The sequence below is a fragment of the Bubalus bubalis genome, chromosome 18 (genome assembly GCF_019923935.1).
Source record: "Bubalus bubalis isolate 160015118507 breed Murrah chromosome 18, NDDB_SH_1, whole genome shotgun sequence".
Taxonomy (NCBI): Eukaryota; Metazoa; Chordata; class Mammalia; order Artiodactyla; family Bovidae; genus Bubalus; species Bubalus bubalis.
This window is the reverse complement of record NC_059174.1, coordinates 15,429,729-15,448,661: the sequence shown is the minus strand read 5'-3', so window position 1 is coordinate 15,448,661 and position 18,933 is coordinate 15,429,729. Positions and strand designations below refer to the sequence as shown.

Sequence of the window (18,933 nt, the reverse complement as noted above, 5' to 3'; positions counted from 1 at the left end):
TAGGGCTTTTGAATATTACTAACTACACCCCAACTAAGCAATCTGATCTTTCTTTCTCTTTTAATGAGGCAAGGAGAAAGAAGAAAGACTTCTACACTGGAAAGATTTATCTTTGTTTAATATACATCTTTTAAAAATGTAGTTGTATTTGTTTTTCTGATGATAGAAATATGGTTGTTATATTCTTAATGGTTACTGTATATGAAATCTTCCACTAGTAGGGGATATTCATTTTTAGGTGACCTTGAAATCAAGTGAATTTTGAGGTTTTAGAAAGTGAGAAAATCAGTCATTTTGATTGATTATTAATATCCATCTGGGAGAGAAAAGCCTCATTATTAATAAATATATATTTATATAATCAGGGACTACTTTTAAGTATTTTATTTCCTCTCAGCCTAGGCTGATTTAAAGGTAATAAAATGAAGCAACTTTCACAGGAGAAAAATCATGAAGAGACTAGATTTTGGAGAGGGGATCTTTTTTCCCTTTGTTATTTTCTTTAAACAAAATTAATTAATTGTCTATTTGCCAGTAGAGACTAAGGATTCTTCTTGTGGTAAAATAGCTGGATCCACACGGTATTTGTGTTATCAGTAACATAAAATTCATTAGTACAAATTAAGGAGAATGTAGACTCAAAATTAACTAGTTCAGATTAAGTTTTGTAAAATGGGAGAATCATTTTTTCATTAGTGACTGGACAAGTTGCAGTAACACATTCATTGACCAAAAAGCCTTCAATACATATAAAGCCATATTAGCTAGTAGAGGAATATGAGCTGCAGCAAATCTTTTTAGTCAGTTGTGGTATGCACAGCCACGGTAGATGCTCTGGGAGATCAGAAACTAACAGAAGACGAGGACGAGGGCGAAGATCTGAGTGTAGGCAACTCTGACTGATGTGATGAGATATACTAACCCCATGTTACAAGGAGTTAAGAAACAGAGCAGTTGCTTCCATTTGGTAGCAATAACATAGCAGTCATTTGGTAGCAATAACCATAATAATTCTTCTAGCTATGAACCATAACAAAGTTCATACATAACTCACAATTGCCAAAACATGGGAAAAACCTAAATGTCCATTGACAGATGAATGGTTAAAGAAGATGGGGGTGTGTGTGTGTGTGTGTGTGTGTGTGTGTGTGTATAATGGAATCTTACTCAGACATAAAAAAGAACGAAATAATGCTATTTGCAGCAACTAGAGATTCTCATACTAAGTGAAATAAGTCTGATAGACATATATGATACCACTTATATGTGGAATCTAAAATGTGGCACAAATGAACTTACCTATAAATCAGAAATAGACTCACAGACTTAGAGATCTGACATAGAGATCTGACAGAGTGTGGTTGCTAAAGGGGAGGACTGGAAATTTGGAGTTGTTAAATGCAAACTATTACATTCAGAGTGGATAAACAACAAAGTCCTACTGTATATAGCACAGGAAACTCTATCTAATCTCCTGGGATAAACCAAAATGTAAAGAATATTTAAAAAAGAATGTATATCTGTATATAATGGAGTCACTTTGCTATACAGCAGAGATTGGCACAATACTGTATATCAACTGTACTTTAATTTAAAAAAAAAAAAAAAAAAGGAAGGAAAAAGAAAAATCATCCGGCCTAAAAGGGCCAAGACTGAAAATTTCTAATGTAAAGGGCGATGGGTGTTTATTCATGGATCTTGATTTGCCATTCTTCCCTTAACTCTTTCCGTTCATGATACTTCTCTGTTCTCTTCCTTGATTTCTAGTCCTACATTTCTAATCATTTCCTTGATATATCTCTTATCTAAAATAATTTCTTTTCCTGCTCCCAATTAGACCTTCCTTTGTATTTTCTATTATCTTTGCGTTGGTAGGCATTCTGTATTCTCATATCTATCCCTTATCTGTCCCCAGCATTCCACTCCTTTAATCATCCATCTGTTTCCCAGGATATAGTAAATTCTACTTATTTCCCCACCTCCAGATTTTCCATCTGATATACAATATCCAGAGTAATTGCAACAATGAAAGCTCTATTTATCTCACTCTCAGTCCTAAAACCTTTAGGACTTAAGCTTCTCAATAAATTTTTAAAAGATCAAACTACTTAGTTTAGGAGTCAAGGCCTTTGCTGATCTTGTGTAAAGCTATTTTTCTAATCCATATTCTGGCCCAAATCAGCCACTTTTTACTCTGTGTCCTCTATTTCCTGTGCATATCCTTTCCCTACTCTTCCTTTTCTTTCAGCCACTAAAATCCTGCTCATCTGCATTAGCCATTTCAAATACCACATCATCTTAAAGCCTTCCCTGATGATCCTGAGTGGACCAAATGGAAGCAACTGCTCTGTTTTTTAACTCCTTGTAACATGGAGTTAGTACATCTCATCACATTAGTCAGAGTTGCCTACACTCAGATCTTCACCCTCCTCCTCATCTTCAGTTAGTTTCTGATCTCCCAGAGCATCTACTATGGGGTTGTGCACAGCACAGCTGACTAAAAAAATTTGCTCCAGCTCATATTCCTCTACTAGCTAATACCGTTTTATATGTTTTTAGGGCTTTTAAGTCAATTAATGTTACTGCAAGTTGTCCAGTCACTAATTAAAAATGATCCTCCCATTTTGCAAAACTTACACTTACGACAATTCTTACAAAACTTACAACAATCATTTTATTGTTATGAGAATTGTTATGAACATAGGAATGCCTGTATCTTTTTTAATTTATAGTTTTGTCTGGGTATATGCCCAAGAGTGGGATTGCTGGATCATATGGAGCTGTGTTTTCTGAGGAACTTCCATACTGTTTTCCAGTGGCTGTACCAATTTACATCCCACCAGCAGTGTAGATGGGTTCCCTTTTCTCCACACCCTCTCCAGAATTTTATTGTAGACTTTAATTATGGCCATTCTGATTGGTGTGAGGTGGTCCCTCATCATAGTTTTGATTTGTATTTCTCTAATAATTAATGATGTTGAGCATCTACTGGCTATAGGCCAGATGATTCTTTATTGTGGAGATCTATCCTTTAACTTGTTTAGCAGTATCCCTGGCCTCTGTTCACTTAGATTCTAGAAGCCACCTCCCACTTGAAACAGTCACATTATCTCCATACATTGCCCAATGTCCTCTGGAAAATAAATACACCTCAAGTCAAGAACCATTGCTTTATGAATAAAGACGTAGATACAATGATAGTCATCATATGTTGCTTCATGATCATTTTTAACATTATAAATATGGCAGTCTAAATACTAAATATTAAAACCTGCAGGCCAAAGCATAGGTGGTCATCCATGAAAGGATACTTATTACAACATAGCACCTTTGATTGGAATTCAAGCAGAAAATGTCAACTCTCCTGTCAATGGCAGTGTGTTTAGCTGCTTCAGTGATGGATAGCAGATATAATAGTATTACTACTAACATTCCTAGTCAGTAATTGTTAATGTTGACTAAGTACATATTTGTGCATATGCTGAACTAGTAAACACTTTATATGCATTATTTTACTAATCTCCACAAAAACTTTGTAAAAGTTCATTTTATATAAAAGTAAACAGATGCTTGGAAACGAACAGAGATCATTCTGTCATTTTTGAGATTGCATCCAAGTACTGCATTTCAGACTCTTTTGTTGACCATGATGGCTACTCCATTTGTTCTAAGGGATCCCTGCCCACAGTAGTAGATACAATGGTCATCTGAGTTAAATTCACCCATTCCAGTCCATCTTAGTTCACTGATTCCTAGAATGTTGACATTCACTCTTGCCATTTCATGTTTGACCACTTCCAGTTTGCCTTGATTCATGGACCTAACATTCCAGGTTCCTATGCAATATTGCTCTTTACAGCATTGGACCTTGCTTCTATCACCAGTCACATCCACAACTGGGTATTGTTTTTGCTTTGGCTCCATCCCTTCATTCTTTCTGGAGTTTTTTCTCCACTGATCTCCAGTAGCATATTGGGCATCTACCAAACTGGGGAGTTCCTCTTTCAATATCCTATCATTTTGCCTTTTCATACTGTTCATGGGGTTCTCAAGGCAAGAATACTGAAGTGGTTTGCCATTCCCTTCTCCAGTGGACCACATTCTGTCAGACTTCTCCACCATGACCTGCCCATCTTGGGTGGCCCGACACGGCATGGCTTAGTTTCACTGAGTTAGACAAGGCTGTGGTCCTAGTGTGATTAGATTGACTAGTTTTATGTGATTATGGTTTGTGTGTCTGCCCTCTGATGCCTCTTGCAATACCTACCTTCTTATCTGGGTTATTCTTACCTTGGACATGGGCAAACCATTGAATATCACAGTAATCCCAAGTCTATGCCTCAGCCAGTAACACTGAAGAAGCTGAAGTTGAACGGTTCTATGAAGACCTACAAGACCTTTTAGAACACCCAAAAAAGATGTCCTTTTCATTATAGGGGACAGGAATGCAAAAGTAGGAAGTCAAGAAACACTTGGGGTAACAGGAAAATTTGGCCTTGGAATACGGAATGAAGCAGGGCAAAGGCTAATAGAATTTTGCCAAGAGAACACACTGGTCATAGCAAACACCCTCTTCCAACAACACAAGAGAAGACTCTACACATGGACATCACCAGATGGTCAACACCAAAATCAGATTGATTATATTCTTTGCAGGAAAGATGGAGAAGCTCTATACAGTCAGCAAAAACAAGACTGGGAGCTGACTGTGGCTCAGATTATGAACTCCTTATTGCCAAATTCAGACTTAAATTGAAGAAAGTAGGGAAAACCACTAGACCATTCAAGTATGACCTAAATCAAATTCCTTATGATTATACAGTGGAAGTGAGAAATAGATTTAAGGGACTAACTCTGATAGAGTGCCTGATGAACTATGGACGGAGGTTTGCGACATTGTACAGGAGACAGGGATCAAGACCATCCCCATGGAAAAGAAATGCAAAAAAGCAAAATGGCTGTCTGGGGAAGCCTTACAAATAGCTGTGAAAAGAAGAGAAGCAAAAAGCAAAGGAGAAAAGGAAAGATATAAGCATCTGAATGCAGAGTTCCAAAGAATAGCAAGGAGAGATAAGAAAGCCTTCCTCAGCGATCAATGCAAAGAAATAAAGGAAAACAACAGAATGGGAAAGACTAAAGATCTCTTCAAGAAAATTAGAGATACCAAGGGAACATTTCATTCAAAGATGGGCTTGATAAATGACAGAAGTGGTATGGACCTAACAGAAGCAGAAGATATTAAAAAGTGGCAAGAATACACAGAAGAACTGTACAAAAAAGATCTTCACGACCCAGATAATTACGATGATGTGATCACTCACTTAGAGCCAGACATCCTGGAATATGAAGTCAAGTGGGCCTTAGAAAGCATCACTACAAACAAAGCTAGTGGAGGTGATGGAATTCCAGTTGAGCTATTTCAAATCCTGGAAGATGATGCTGTGAAAGTGCTGCACTCAATATGCCAGCAAATTTGGGAAACTCAGCAGTGGCCACAGGACTGGAAAAGGTCAGTTTTCATTCCAATTCCAAAGAAAGGCAATGCCAAAGAATGCTCAAACTACCGCACAATTGCACTCACCTCACGCACTAGTAAAGTAATGCTCAAAATTCTCCAAGCCAGGCTTCAGCAATACATGAACCGTGAACTTCCAGATGTTTAAGCTGGTTTTAGGAAAGGCAGAGGAACCAGAGATCAAATTGCCAACATCCACTGGATCATGGAAAAAGCAAGAGAGTTCCAGAAAAACATCTATTTCTGCTTTATTGACTATGCAAAGCCTTTGACTGTGTGGATCACAATAAACTGTGGAAAATTCTTTAAGAGATGGGAATACCAGACCACCTGAACTGCCTCTTCAGAAACCTATATGCAGGTCAGGAAGCAACAGTTAGAACTCGACATAAACAACAGACTGGTTCCAAATAGGAAAACAAGTACGTCTAGGCTGTATATTGTCACCCTGCTTATTTAACTTATATGCAGAGTACATCATGAGAAACGCTGGGCTGGAAGAAGCACAAGCTGGAATCAAGATTGCCAGAAGTAAATATCAATAACCTCAGATATGCAGATGACACCACCCTTATGGCAGAAAGGGAAGAGGAACTCAAAAGCCTCAAGAGGAGAGTGAAAAAGTTGCCTTAAAGCTCAACATTCAGAAAAATAAGATCATAGCATTTGGTCCCATCACTTCATGGGAAATAGATGGGGAAACAGTGGAAACAGTGTCAGACTTTATTTTTGGGGGCTCCAAAATCACTGCAGATGGTATTTGCAGCCATGAAATTAAAAACCTAGATAGCATATTCAAAAGCAGAGACATTACTTTGCCAACAAAGGTCCTTCTAGTCAAGGCTGTGGTTTTTCCAGTGGTCATGTATGGATGTGAAAGTTGGACTGTGAAGAAGACTGAGCGCCGAATCATTGATGCTTTTGAACTGTGGTGTTGGAGAAGACTCTTGAGAGTCCCTTGGACTGCAAGGAGATCCAACCAGCCCATTCTGAAGGAGATCAGCCCTGGGTGTTCTTTGGAAGAAATGATGCTAAAGCTGAAACTCCAGTATTTTGGCCACCTCATGCAAAGAGTTGACTCATTGGAAAAGACTCTGATGCTGGGAGGGGTTGGGGGCAGGAGGAGAAGGGGACAACAGAGGATGAGATGGCTGCATGGCATCACTGACTCGATGGACATGAGTTTGGGTAAACTCTGGGAGTTGGTGATGGACAGGGAGGCCTGGCGTGCTGTGATTCATGGGGTCTCAAAGAGTCGCACACGACTGAGCGACTGAACTGAACTGAAACAGATGCTTACATTAGAACTAGCTTGCTCAGACCTCAAAACTAGAAACAGTGGAGCTAGACTTTGAACTAGGAAGTGTTGTTTCTAAAACTTGGCCCTTTAAATCATTGCACAGACATTCCAGAATCCAATTAGGTAAAAGAATAGGTAAAGGACATAATTGTGGCGGTGAGTTGGCCCAGTTTTGGATTGAAGGACTACAGTGAAGGCCAGTAAGAACAGCACAGTACAGAACAGGACACAGTGTAGTAGATGAGTCTCAAATGGCAGCCCATGAAAATGTATTTGCAGCTCAGAAGCACAGCACTGACATTATAATAATACCTCCATAGAAGTTAAATAAACAAGGTGACAATATACAACCTGTCTTACTATTTTCTGAATTTTGAACCAGTCCATTGTTCCATATCTGATTCTGCCTATTACTAGTTCATCTGCATACAGGTTTCTCGGGAGACAGGTAAGGTGGTCTGGTACTCTAGTCTTTTAAGAATTTTCCACAGTTTGTTGTGATGCACACAGTCAAAGGTTTTCAAGTAGTCAGTGAAGCAGAAATAGATGTTTTTCTGGAATTCCCTTGCTTTTTCTATGATTCAAGTAATGTTCGTAATTCGATCTCTGGTTCCTTTCCTCTTTGAAACCCAGCTTGTACATCTAGAAGCTCTCCATTCACCTACCCTTGAATCTTAGCTTGAAGAATTTTGAGCATAACTTTGCTATCACATGAAATAGGTGCAGTTGTACAATAGTTTGAGCATCCTTTGACATTACTCTTCTTTGGGATTGGAATGAAAATTGACTTTTTCCATCCTTTGACCACTGCTGAGTTTTCCAAGTTTGCTGACATATTTGAGTGCAGCACTTTAACAACATCATCTATTTGGGTTTAAATGGCTGGAATTCTATCACCTCCACTAGCTTTGTTCATAGTAATGCTTGCTAAGCATTGACTTCACCCTCCAGAATATCCAGCTCTAGGTGAGTGACCACATCATTGTAGTTATCCAGGTCATTAAGACCTGTTTTGTATTATTCTTCTGTGTATTCTTGTCACCTTTCCTTAGACTCTTCTGCTTCCATTAGGTCCTTGCCATTTCAGTCCCTTATCATGCTCATCCTTGCCTGAAATGTTCCCTTGATGTTTCCAATTTTCTTGAAGAGATTGCTAGTCTTTCCCATTCTGTTGTTTTCCTCTATTTCTTTGCATTGTTCACTTAAGAAGGCTCTCTTATCTCTCCTTGTTATTCTCTGGACTTCTGCATTCAGTTGGGTATATCTTTCTGTCTCTCTTGCCTTTCACTTCTTTTCTTTGCTTAGCTATTTGTAAAACTTCATCAGGCAACCACTTTGGCTTCTTGCGTTTCTTTTTGTGGGGGGTGGTTTCGGTCACTGCCTCCTGTACAAACTTACAGGAGTTTGTATAAACTTATGTCCATAGTTCTTCAGGCAGTCTGTCCACCAAATCTACCATGTGTGCAAGCATACCTTATTTTATTGTGTTTCACTTTATTACACTTCACAGATAATACTTTTTTTGTTTTCCATAAATTGGAAATCTGGCAGCCCTGTGTCAATTATATCAGCACCGTTTTTTCTGATAGCATTTGGTCACTTCATGTCTTCTATGTCACATTTTGGTAATTCTCACAATATTTCAGACTTTTCCCATAGTATTTAATTTGTACTATTGTTCTTTGATGTTGCTATTACAAAAAGATTACAACTTGCTAAAGGCTTGCGATGATGGTTAGTATTTTTTTTTAACAGTAAAGTATTTTTTAATCAAAATATGTACATTTTTTAGGCATAATGCTATTGCACACTTAATAGAGTACAGTGTAGTATAACTTTTACGTCCACTGGGAAACCAGAATATTCCTGTGCCTTGGTTTATTACAATACTTAGCTTATTGCAGTGATCTTAACCAGAATTTGCCTATATTTCCAAAATATACCTGCATCTGGAAACATTTCTAAATATATTTTATTACGTTTAACAGAACTTCACAGGAGTAATTTATTCACTTGAGCCAGTAGAATAGGTTGATATTCAGCTTTATGTAATATGCGGCTGATGTATTTTTAGAGTGGTTTTTCCATTCATTCAAGAAGAATTGCGTCCTCTTTGTACCTGATGCTGTAATCTTTCTAGAATGCAAATTCATGTGACACTTCATTCACAAATTTGGCAACTTTGATGCATCTTTAGTATAACATCAGGTACTCGGCAAGACTAGAGGGGTATCCTAAGTTTTAAGACACTTACATAAATAAGATTTCCATAGAAAAACCTTTCAAAAATGTATCAGATACTTTAGTAATGGTAGGAGAAACATGTTTCTGCATGTGGATGATAAAGAGTTAAAATGGCTGGTAAACTGCCTGTCACAAGACAAATGTTACTTACTCATGTTCCTCAGGCATTTAGTCTTACTGCTTTCTGGGTAGCATTGCCTGTCTCTGAAAATGTTGGAGATGATTTCTTCAGAAATAACTTACAGATCTGCAGTATCTTTAGAGGAACAAAGGAGAAAAATTTTTTAAATATTTTAAAATCCATAGTTTTCTATATGAAGCATGTAAGAATCAAGGTTAACACATCAAAGAGTTAAAAGAGAAATCAGTGGTGGGAGAAGAGCTTTAAAACTAAGAGCTCAAAACCCAGATGCAGTGTTTTGGTTTATTTTTCTTATGTTCTAATATAAAATTATAGAAAGGAAAGACAATAATTTAAAGAAATGCATATTATTTTTGTAAGCCAGACGTTCTGTTTTGGTAAGAGGAACTGAAGCAAAAGATCTCTGATGAGTTCTCCTTTTCTGTTTAGCTTAGCCACCTCTGGTTTGGACACGTCAGCTATTGTACTCCTTTGCTCCCTTTCTGATAGTGTTGGTAATGAATGTACCATTAAAGATGAATGTAATTCTCATCTCATTTGAATATCTTTACCTAATTAACCCCCAACAAAATCTTCTTTCTTGAAATCTGTAAAATACAGTATCTTTCCTACTTACTCATACCACTTGGAAGTCTGACTTATATCTTATCTTCCAAATGGACTGTTAGCTCATTCGGGTATAAACTATTTTATATACTTCTTTGGACTTCCCTTGTGGCTCAGCTGGTAGAGAATCCACCTGCAATCCAGGAGACTAGGGTTTGATCCCTGGGTTAGGAAGATACCCTGGAGAAGGGAAAGGCTACCCACGCCAGTATTCTGGCCTGGAGAATTTCATGGACTGAATAGTCCATGGGTTTGCAAAGAGTCAGACATGACTGAGCAGCTTTTACTTATATTCCCAAAACCTTCCATGGTACTTGAAAGTAGAAGACACTCATTCTGTCTGAAATTATGATGATGATTTAGGAAAGAGTGCTTCCCAAGTGGTGCTAGTGGTAAAGAACCTACCTTCCAATTCAGGAAACATAAGAGACGCCTTTCAGTCTCTGGGTCAGGAATATCCCCTGGAGAAGGAAATGGCAACCCACTCCAGTATCCTTGCCTGGAAAATCCTATGGACAGAGGAGCTTAGCGGGCTCTGGGTCTCAAAGAGTCGGACACAACTAAAGTTACTTAGCACACAGCACACACACATCATACCTGACGGTTTCACAGAGGCTCATTGGTAAAGAATTCACATGCCAAGTAGGAGATGCGGGTTCAATCCTTGGGTCAGGAATGTCCCCCAGAGAATGAAAAGGCAACCCACTCCAGTATGCTTGCCTGGGAAATCCCATGGACAAAGGGGCCTGGTGGGTTACAGTCTATAAGGTCGCAAAGAGTCAGACCTGACTTAGTGACAGAGAGTAAAGAGAGAGAGAGAGAGATCATACCTGAACTGACAGCACGGAAAGCACATCTCCAGATGTGCATCTTCAACTCACAGCAGTTTCTTTCATCTTATGATAAAAATGGAACAGAGAAGTGGGATAATTTTTTGGAGTACAAAAAAGTTGTTTATTTGGAGTACAAAAAAGTCTTAAGTTGTTTATTTCCCTGCTTTCATTAAAATACTTTGTTTCGGAGGACCTACTGTATAGCTTAGGGAACTGCTCAGTGTTATATGGCAGCCTGGATGGGAGGGGAGTTTGGGAGAGAGTGGACGTGTATCAATGGCAGCGTCCTTTTGCTGTCCACCTGAAGCTGTCACAACCTTGTCAATCAGCTATACTCCAATACAAAATAAAAAGTTTAAAAAATAATAGTAAAATACAGTAGTAAAATTTTAAAATGCTTTGTTTCACACTTGAAAAATGATCTAATCCATAACTTTCTGCCTCTAACAGGATGGAAATTTCTCTCTCAGTACTGTTCTTGAAAAACCTCAAAATATGATGGTGGTGGGACAGTCAGCATTTGCCGACTTTGGTAAGATTGTTTTTGTCTTTGAAAGTCTCCCCGTCTCTCTGACCTAGTCCTTTTAATTCTCTATATCTGAAAATAACTTTAGTATCTTCAGATCAATTACAGATATAAAAAGATGCCTATCGTAGGATTGGGGCTTCCCAGGTGGCACAGTGATAATCTACTTTCTAATTCAGGAGACACAGGAGATTCAGGTTCAATCCCGGAGTCGAGAAGATCTCCTGGAGTAGGAAATGGCAACCCACTCCAATATTCTTGCCTGGAAAATCCCTTAGACAAAGGAGCCTGGCAGGCTACAGTCCATGAGGTAGCAAAGAGTCCGACACAACTTAGCAACTGAGCACACACATACACGCATTGTAGTATTATAAGTGACATATTTTCAGGTCTTTCCTATTGGGCTGGCCAAGTTCCTTCAGTTTTTAAGTAAAAACACATTTCTGTTTTTACCAAGAACTTAGTGAACAGCATATTCACCTTTTTGTTCCACTACCTTCTGCCACTTTTCAAGCAACTTCATAATTCCACTTTCCCAAAACTTTTTTTTTGAACAAAGAACTCTTGTAGGTGCCTTTTACAGTCTTCCAGGGAATTGAAATTTTTACCTTTAAGAGAATTTTGTAAAGACTGAAATAAATGAAAATCCAAGGGTACAATATCTGGTGGATACAGCAAATAAATCAGAACTTCCCAGCCAAGCTGAAACATTTTTTGCTGGGTCTTCAAAGAAACATGTGGTCTTGCATTATCCTGATGGAATGTGTGTTTTCTGTTGACTAATCTGGATGCTTTTCTTCAAGTGCTGCTGTCAGTTGGTCTAATGGGGAGCAGTACTTGTTGGAATTAATTGTTTGGTTTTCCAGAAGGAACTCGTAATAGAAGACTCCCTTCCAATCCCACCACATACACAGCATCACCTTCTTTGGATGAAGACCAGCCTTTTGTGTGGTTGGTGGTATTTCCTTTCACTTGCCTCATGATCTATTCTGTTCCCTGTTATTGTACACTATTTGTCAGGGTTATTATTATTCACTTTTCATTGCCCATCAACAGTTTGTTTTAAAAACAAAACGTTTTTGTTATATTTAAGTAGAGAACTGCATGCAGAAATATGGTCAGTGTTTTGTTTTGTTTTGTTTTGTTTTGATGTAGATGGAACTCAAACATGAAAGCAGTAACCACAACCAAGCTGGTGCAAATGATTTCCAGTGCTTGATTTGGATGATTATTATTATTATTTTTTTTTTTTTTTTGACCACCTTGTGGAGCATTCAGGATCCTGGATTCCCACCCAGGGATCAAACTCATGCTCCCCTGCTTTGTAGTATGGAGTCTTAACACTGGACCTCCAAGGAAGTCTTGATTTGGGTATTTTGAGTATGTCAGTTATCTCCCGTGAGGTATTACATTGATTGTTCTCAGTTAATGTCTCTATTTGATTGCTGTCAGTGTCAACAGGTCTACTAGACCATGGCTCATTGTCCAATGAGAAATCTCTAGCATGAAATTTGCAAACCACTTTTGACATGTTCAGTCAGTCACAACACCTCGATACACTGCACAATATTTTTTTTTTTCTTTTCAGCTTGTTTTTACCTTTCTTGAAATAATAAAAGCATGATATACCAAAAATGTTGCTTGTTTTCTTCCATCTTTAATATTAAAGTAGCTACACAAAAATTCGGAGAAGGCAGTGGCACCCCACTCCAGTACTCTTGCCTGGAAAATCCCATGGGCGGAGGAGCCTGGTAGGCTGCAGTCCATGGGGTCGCTAAGAGTCGGACACGACTGAGCGACTTCACTTTCACTTTTCACTTTCCTGCATTGGAGAAGGAAATGGCAACCCACTCCAGTGTTCTTGCCTGGAGAATCCCAGGGACAGAGGAGCCTGGTGGGCTGCCGTCTCTGGGGTCACACAGAGTCGGACATGACTAAAGTGACGCAGCAGCAGCAGCACACAAAAATTCACCAATTCTGATGTTTTTTAAAATGCACACTGATGTGACTACTGTCACAGTACAATATAACAAAATTGTTTCAAATGAAGTTAATGATAACTAAGAACTACTAGAGCCATCTTAATGGAAAAAGCTGAAGGACTATTTTGGCCAACCCAATACAATAAAGAACAATTTATGATGTATGTTTAAATTACAGTTTGAATTTAAGGGACTCCTCTTTGCAGGAGTAACCTGCAAAACAAGAATATCTACTGAACGTTCTCAACTAGTAATTACCATAACATTTTTATGTAGATCCACATTATGAAACAATGAAAAAAAAATTGAAAACTTAACCTGACCTCTTGAAACTACTTGAATATTAAAAAACATTTGTGATTTACATCTGAATTCCAAAGAAGAGTAATACTTGTTATAAATCTCTATATTCCATAAGAGTCTACACAATACATCAGGTTTAGAACTTCCAAAACATATGTGGCTCTTTCATAATTTGTCAGGGTTATTATCAAAAGGATTTTAGTGTTAGATGAAAAAATGGTCTAGATAGCCACTGCTAAGAATCCACAGCTCACTCCCATCCTGCTTTTCCTTCATTCTACAAACAAACACGTCAGCCTGTTCCTCAAAATGCAAGTGACACATTCCTACCTAGAAAGGCTTCAGTTTCTTTATTTATAAAATGAAAATGATTGTAACCACCTCACGAGGCTACTGTGAATAACATAATGTGAGTAAAGCACAGTGTCAGGCCCACAGTAAATACACAAAAAATTATTGTATAATCTGAGTCTTTTTGTTGGACATGTTTGGTCTTATTGTTTTTGCTGCTTTTTGCTCAGCTGACTAAATCAACTCATTGTTTGGTGTCATAGAGATGTGTCCCATGGCAATGAAAGCAGGAGGTTTGATAGTGTTCCTTGATGAAAATTTCAACATGAATCTTTCTGTTGTACTGTATTTTATTATTACATTGAACATTACTTTGCTTTTGAGCAGATTTCTGGGGCCTGATTTATTATCTTTAATGCAAATAGGTCATAGGATATATGCATTTTTCTTTTAATTTGCTGGTGGACTTGATTAGATGGATTAATGACAGGTCTCTCTAGGGGAAAAAGTTTATATGCACTATGTAATTCTCAGAAGACTAATAGACCTCCCTTAACCTGCAGTTAGGATCTTCCAAATCACAGATATTTATTTTCTGACTCTGTGTTTTATATGATAAAGTGCTTTGCCTGTAACAAAGTTTTAAGTAACTTTAAAGATTTTTTTAAATTGTACTAATGATGAACATAGACATTTACCTGTTTGTAGTGTTTCAATGTGCAGAATATAGGATATAGTTAACTAAATATAACTTTCTCCCCTGTTTTTCTTAACTTTATGTAGTATATCAGTAAACTTTTAAATATATCAGTAAATTTTAAATAAAGAGCCTACACTGTCTTTTTAAATCTTGAAATATCTTTAGCTGGGTATTATCAAAAACAAGACTACTTTTGACTCCAAACAGATGGCATTGAATGAGGTTATGGACATTAATATATAAACATAGGCACTTTCCTGTACATTTGAGTGTCTGTGATTTGCATCCTGCCCTCCATCCCCCACCCCTCCCACTCCTTTTGAACCAAGGTGCAAGGAAAATTATTGACAGCCAAAAAGGCAGCAAGATATCAGAAATTTGCCATTTCATAGGGAAAAAAGAAAAGCACATGCTTTAATAAATGATATAGCTCACAAGAAGAATCCTATGCTGAAAGTTTTTTTTTTTTTTTTAATGTTGATTTTATTTTATTTTTTATTTTATTTTTTAACTTTACAATATTGTATTGGTTTTGCCATATATCAAAATGATTCCACCACAGGTATACATGTGTTCCCCATCCTGAACCCTCCTCCCTCCTCCCTCCCCATACCATCCCTCTGGGTCGTCCCAGTGCACCAGCCCCAAGCATCCAGTATCGTGCATCAAACCTGGACTGGCAACTCATTTCATATATGATATTATACATGTTTCAATGCCATTCTCCCAAATCATCCCACCCTCTCCCTCTCCCACAGAGTCCAAAAGACTGTTCTATACATCCGTGTCTCTTTTGCTGTCTCGTATACAGGGTTATTGTTACCATCTTTCTAAATTCCGTATATATGCGTTAGTATACTGTATTGGTGTTTTTCTTTCTGGCTTGCTTCACTCTGTATAATAGGCTCCAGTTTCATCCACCTCATTAGAACTGATTCAAATGTATTCTTTTTAATGGCTGAGTAATACTCCATTGCATATATGTACCATAGCTTTCTTATCCGTTCATCTGCTGATGGACATCTAGGTTGCTTCCATGTCCTGGCTATTATAAACAGTGCTGCGATGAACACTGGGGTACACGTGTCTCTTTCAATTCTGGTTTCCTTGTGTGTATGCCCAGCAGTGGCAGTTCTATTTCCAGTTTTTTAAGGAATCTCCACACTGTTCTTGATAATAGCTGTACTAGTTTGCATTCCCACCAACAGTGTAAGAGGATTCCCTTTTCTCCACACCCTCTCCAGCATTTATTGCTTGTAGACTTTTGGGTCGCAGCCATTTTGACTGGCGTGAAATGGTACCTCATTGTGGTTTTGATTTGCATTTCTCTGATAATGAGTGATTTTGAGCATCTTTTCATGTGTTTGTTAGCCATCTGTATGTCTTCTTTGGAGAATTGTCTATTTAGTTCTTTGGCCCATTTTTTGATTGGGTCATTTATTTTTCTGGAATTGAGCTGTAGGAGTTGCTTGTATATTCTCGAGATTAGTTGTTTGTCAGTTGCTTCATTTGCTATTATTTTCTCCCATTCTGAAGGCTGTCTTAAAAGTATGGAACGCTTCACGAATTTGCGTGTCATCCTTGCTCAGGGGCCGTGCTAATCTTCTCTGTATCATTCCTATTTTAGTATATGTGCTGCCGAAGCAAGCACCTGAAAGGAGTTTTTAAATGGCTCCCAGCTCCCTTAAGTTGTCTAGGAACAGAAGTTTTTTGGGTATTTTTTTTAACCTATGGTGAAGTTTTTAGCTTCCAATATAAAATACTTTTTAAAAGATATCAAAAAACCTACTCTAAATTTAGGCTGTACTGGTATAGTAAAAGGGAGGGAGAGAGGGTGGTTTGAAATCAAACAAATCAGGAATTTTTTCAAATAAAACAAGGAAATAGTTACTCATACTTATGATAACATTATCTTTTCCCTTTTGTAAGACAGAAAATACTTTCCCAGAAATTAAATAAAACTATGAAACTTTACACAGGCAATAAAAATAATTATCAAATTCTTTTAGGAGGGAAGAGCAGAAAAGTATGTTGTGCAATATGATTATCTTAAAAAAATCAAACTAAGGACTTCCCTGGTGGTCCAGTGGCTAAGACTCTGGGCTCCCAACGCAAGGGGCCTGGGTTTGATCCCTGGTTTGGGAACTAGATCCCACATGCCACAATAAAAGATCCTGCATTCCGCAATTAAGACCCTGTGCAGCCAAATAAATCATAAATATATTTTTTAAATAATCAGAATAGTATGGAATATATCAAAATAATAATAATGGTTGTGTTAGAAGTAGGATAATAGGTTATCTTATTACCTGTTTTCCAAATTTTCTGTTGTGTGGTTAGAATGAGCCCTCCAAGAAAGAGAGTATGAATAGAGTTTTACAAGAATAAGGAGGAAGTAAAAGGATCACTAAAAGGTGGTCAAAAAGTTTTAATGATATTTAAAATGTGATGCCCAAAAGGTGGCATTTATAGAGCTCTTTAGCAGTTCTTGAGTCATAAAAATCAGCCAATAAATAATTGCTGCTGGTGGTTACTAGCTGGGCCCTGGCCTCACGCTTGGGATATCTGCAATCCATAAATGCCTCTACTAATAGTTAATCGGTCATCTTCTAGAAAACATGTTTTGTGTCAAACTATTATATCACCCTTTTAAACTGTGTGTTAAAGTTAAATGTTTTTCTAGGTACACTCAGAATATCAAAGTCTAGAATTTCAACAGATAAGGTAATAGTTCTTTATTAAATACATAGGACAAAAAAGTCAAGAAAAGTAAGGGTTATTTTTTTCTATCAAAATATTACATACAACCAGATTTAGAGAAAACATTAATTTTGTATGCAGTGCCAAATGTAATAGAAATCAATGAAAAGCTATAAAACTGAAGGGGGAACAGAAACTTTAACAGAATGTCAGAATTTCCTATAGATTGAATCATATTTTAAATTTTGCAATATACATGGATTTATATATCCAAATCTAACTCTTGTGTACTGGCTTATCATAAAGGGATCACACTTTATTCTTCAAGTGAGGGAAGAATACTGGCACGTTGACAAAGCCTGGGAATTATCAGTCAGGCCTAAATAAACCTAAAAATAATAAAGACGTTAATGAAAACAGAAAACTTTGTCATCTATGAAAGTAACGAACATATTGGAAAGTATTGAACCCCTTAAATTGTGTCATGTATGATTGAAACCAAATCTTATTCAACTGAGTATCCCAGTTGCCTAATACAGTAAATAATGAACAACATATACTAAAGTAAAGGAGAAAGGGAGCAAAACCCCACAATCAGATTATTTTATGAAGTTTTTATGCTGCTTGATAAAAATTCAGAGTTTTAACTGCAAATTAACCATAAGGTGTTAGTCGCTTATTCGTGTCCAACTCTGAACCCATGGGCTGTGGCCCGCCAGGCTCCTCTGTCCATGGTATTCTCCAGGCAAGTATATGGAGTGGGTAGCCATTCCCATCTCCAGGAGATCTTCCCAACCTAGGGATTGAACCCAGTTCTCCCACACTGTGGGCACATTCTTTATGGTCTGAGCCACCAGGGAAGCCTAGGTATTTTATTATTTTTGATGTGATGGTAAATGAGATTGTTTATTTAATTTCTCTTTTTTGTTGTTTATGTATAGAAATGCAAAAGATTTCAATATATTAATTTTGTATTCAGCAACTTTACCTAATTCTTTGGTGAGCTCTAATAGTTTTCTGGTAGCATCTTTAGGATTTTTAGGATTTTCTATGTATTTTCTATGCATGTCATCTGCATACTGAAAGTTTTACTTCTTCTTTTCCAACTTGGAATCCTTTGGTTTCTTTCTCTGATGACCATGGATTTGCCATGCCTTCCGAATCTACGTTGAATAATAGTAATGAGTGTGAACATTCTTGCCTTGTTTCTGATCTGAGAGGAAGTACTTTCTGTTTTTCACCATTGAGTGTAATGTTTGCTGGGTTTGTTGTGTATGGCCTTTATTATGTTGAGGTAGGTTCCCTCTATGCCCACTTTCTGGAGAGTTTTTATCATAAATAGGTGTTGAATTTTGTTGAAAGCTTTTTCTGCATCTGTTGAGATAATCATAGTTTTTATTCTTCATTTGTTAATATGATGTATAACATTGGTTTGCAGATATTAAAGATCCCTTGTATCCCTGGCATCTCACTTAATCATGGTATATGATATTTTTAATGTATTATTAGATTCAGATCACTGGTATTCTGTTGAGAATTTTTGCATCTATGTCATCAGTGATACTGGCCTGAAATTTCCCTTTTTTGTAGTATCTTTGTCTGGTTTTTGTATCAGGCTGATGTTAATCTCATAGAATGAGTTTGGGAGTGTTCCTTCCTCGCTAATTTTTTGGAAATAGTTGGAGAAGGATAGGTGTTAATTTTTCTCAAAATCTTTGATAGAATTCACCTGTGAAGCCTTCTGCTTCTGGACTTTTGCTTGTTGGGAGTTTTATAATCATAGTTTCAGTT

At 37.4% G+C, this 18,933-nt stretch overlaps 1 protein-coding gene and 1 non-coding gene across 2 annotated transcripts in view; one reads left to right on the top strand and one right to left on the bottom strand.

Moving 5' to 3' along the window:
* The window catches only part of ITFG1 (integrin alpha FG-GAP repeat containing 1), a 313,498-nt gene that overhangs the window by 76,786 nt on the left and 217,779 nt on the right, over positions 1-18,933 (top strand). Inside the window, exon 8 of the mRNA XM_006062755.3 lies at positions 11,091-11,172. Within this exon, the coding sequence (XP_006062817.3) occupies positions 11,091-11,172 (82 nt within the window). The remainder of the gene's footprint in view (positions 1-11,090; positions 11,173-18,933) is intronic.
* LOC112580511 lies at positions 15,987-16,093 on the bottom strand. Its single transcript, XR_003104906.2, has one exon. It is a non-coding gene; the product is annotated as a U6 spliceosomal RNA (small nuclear RNA).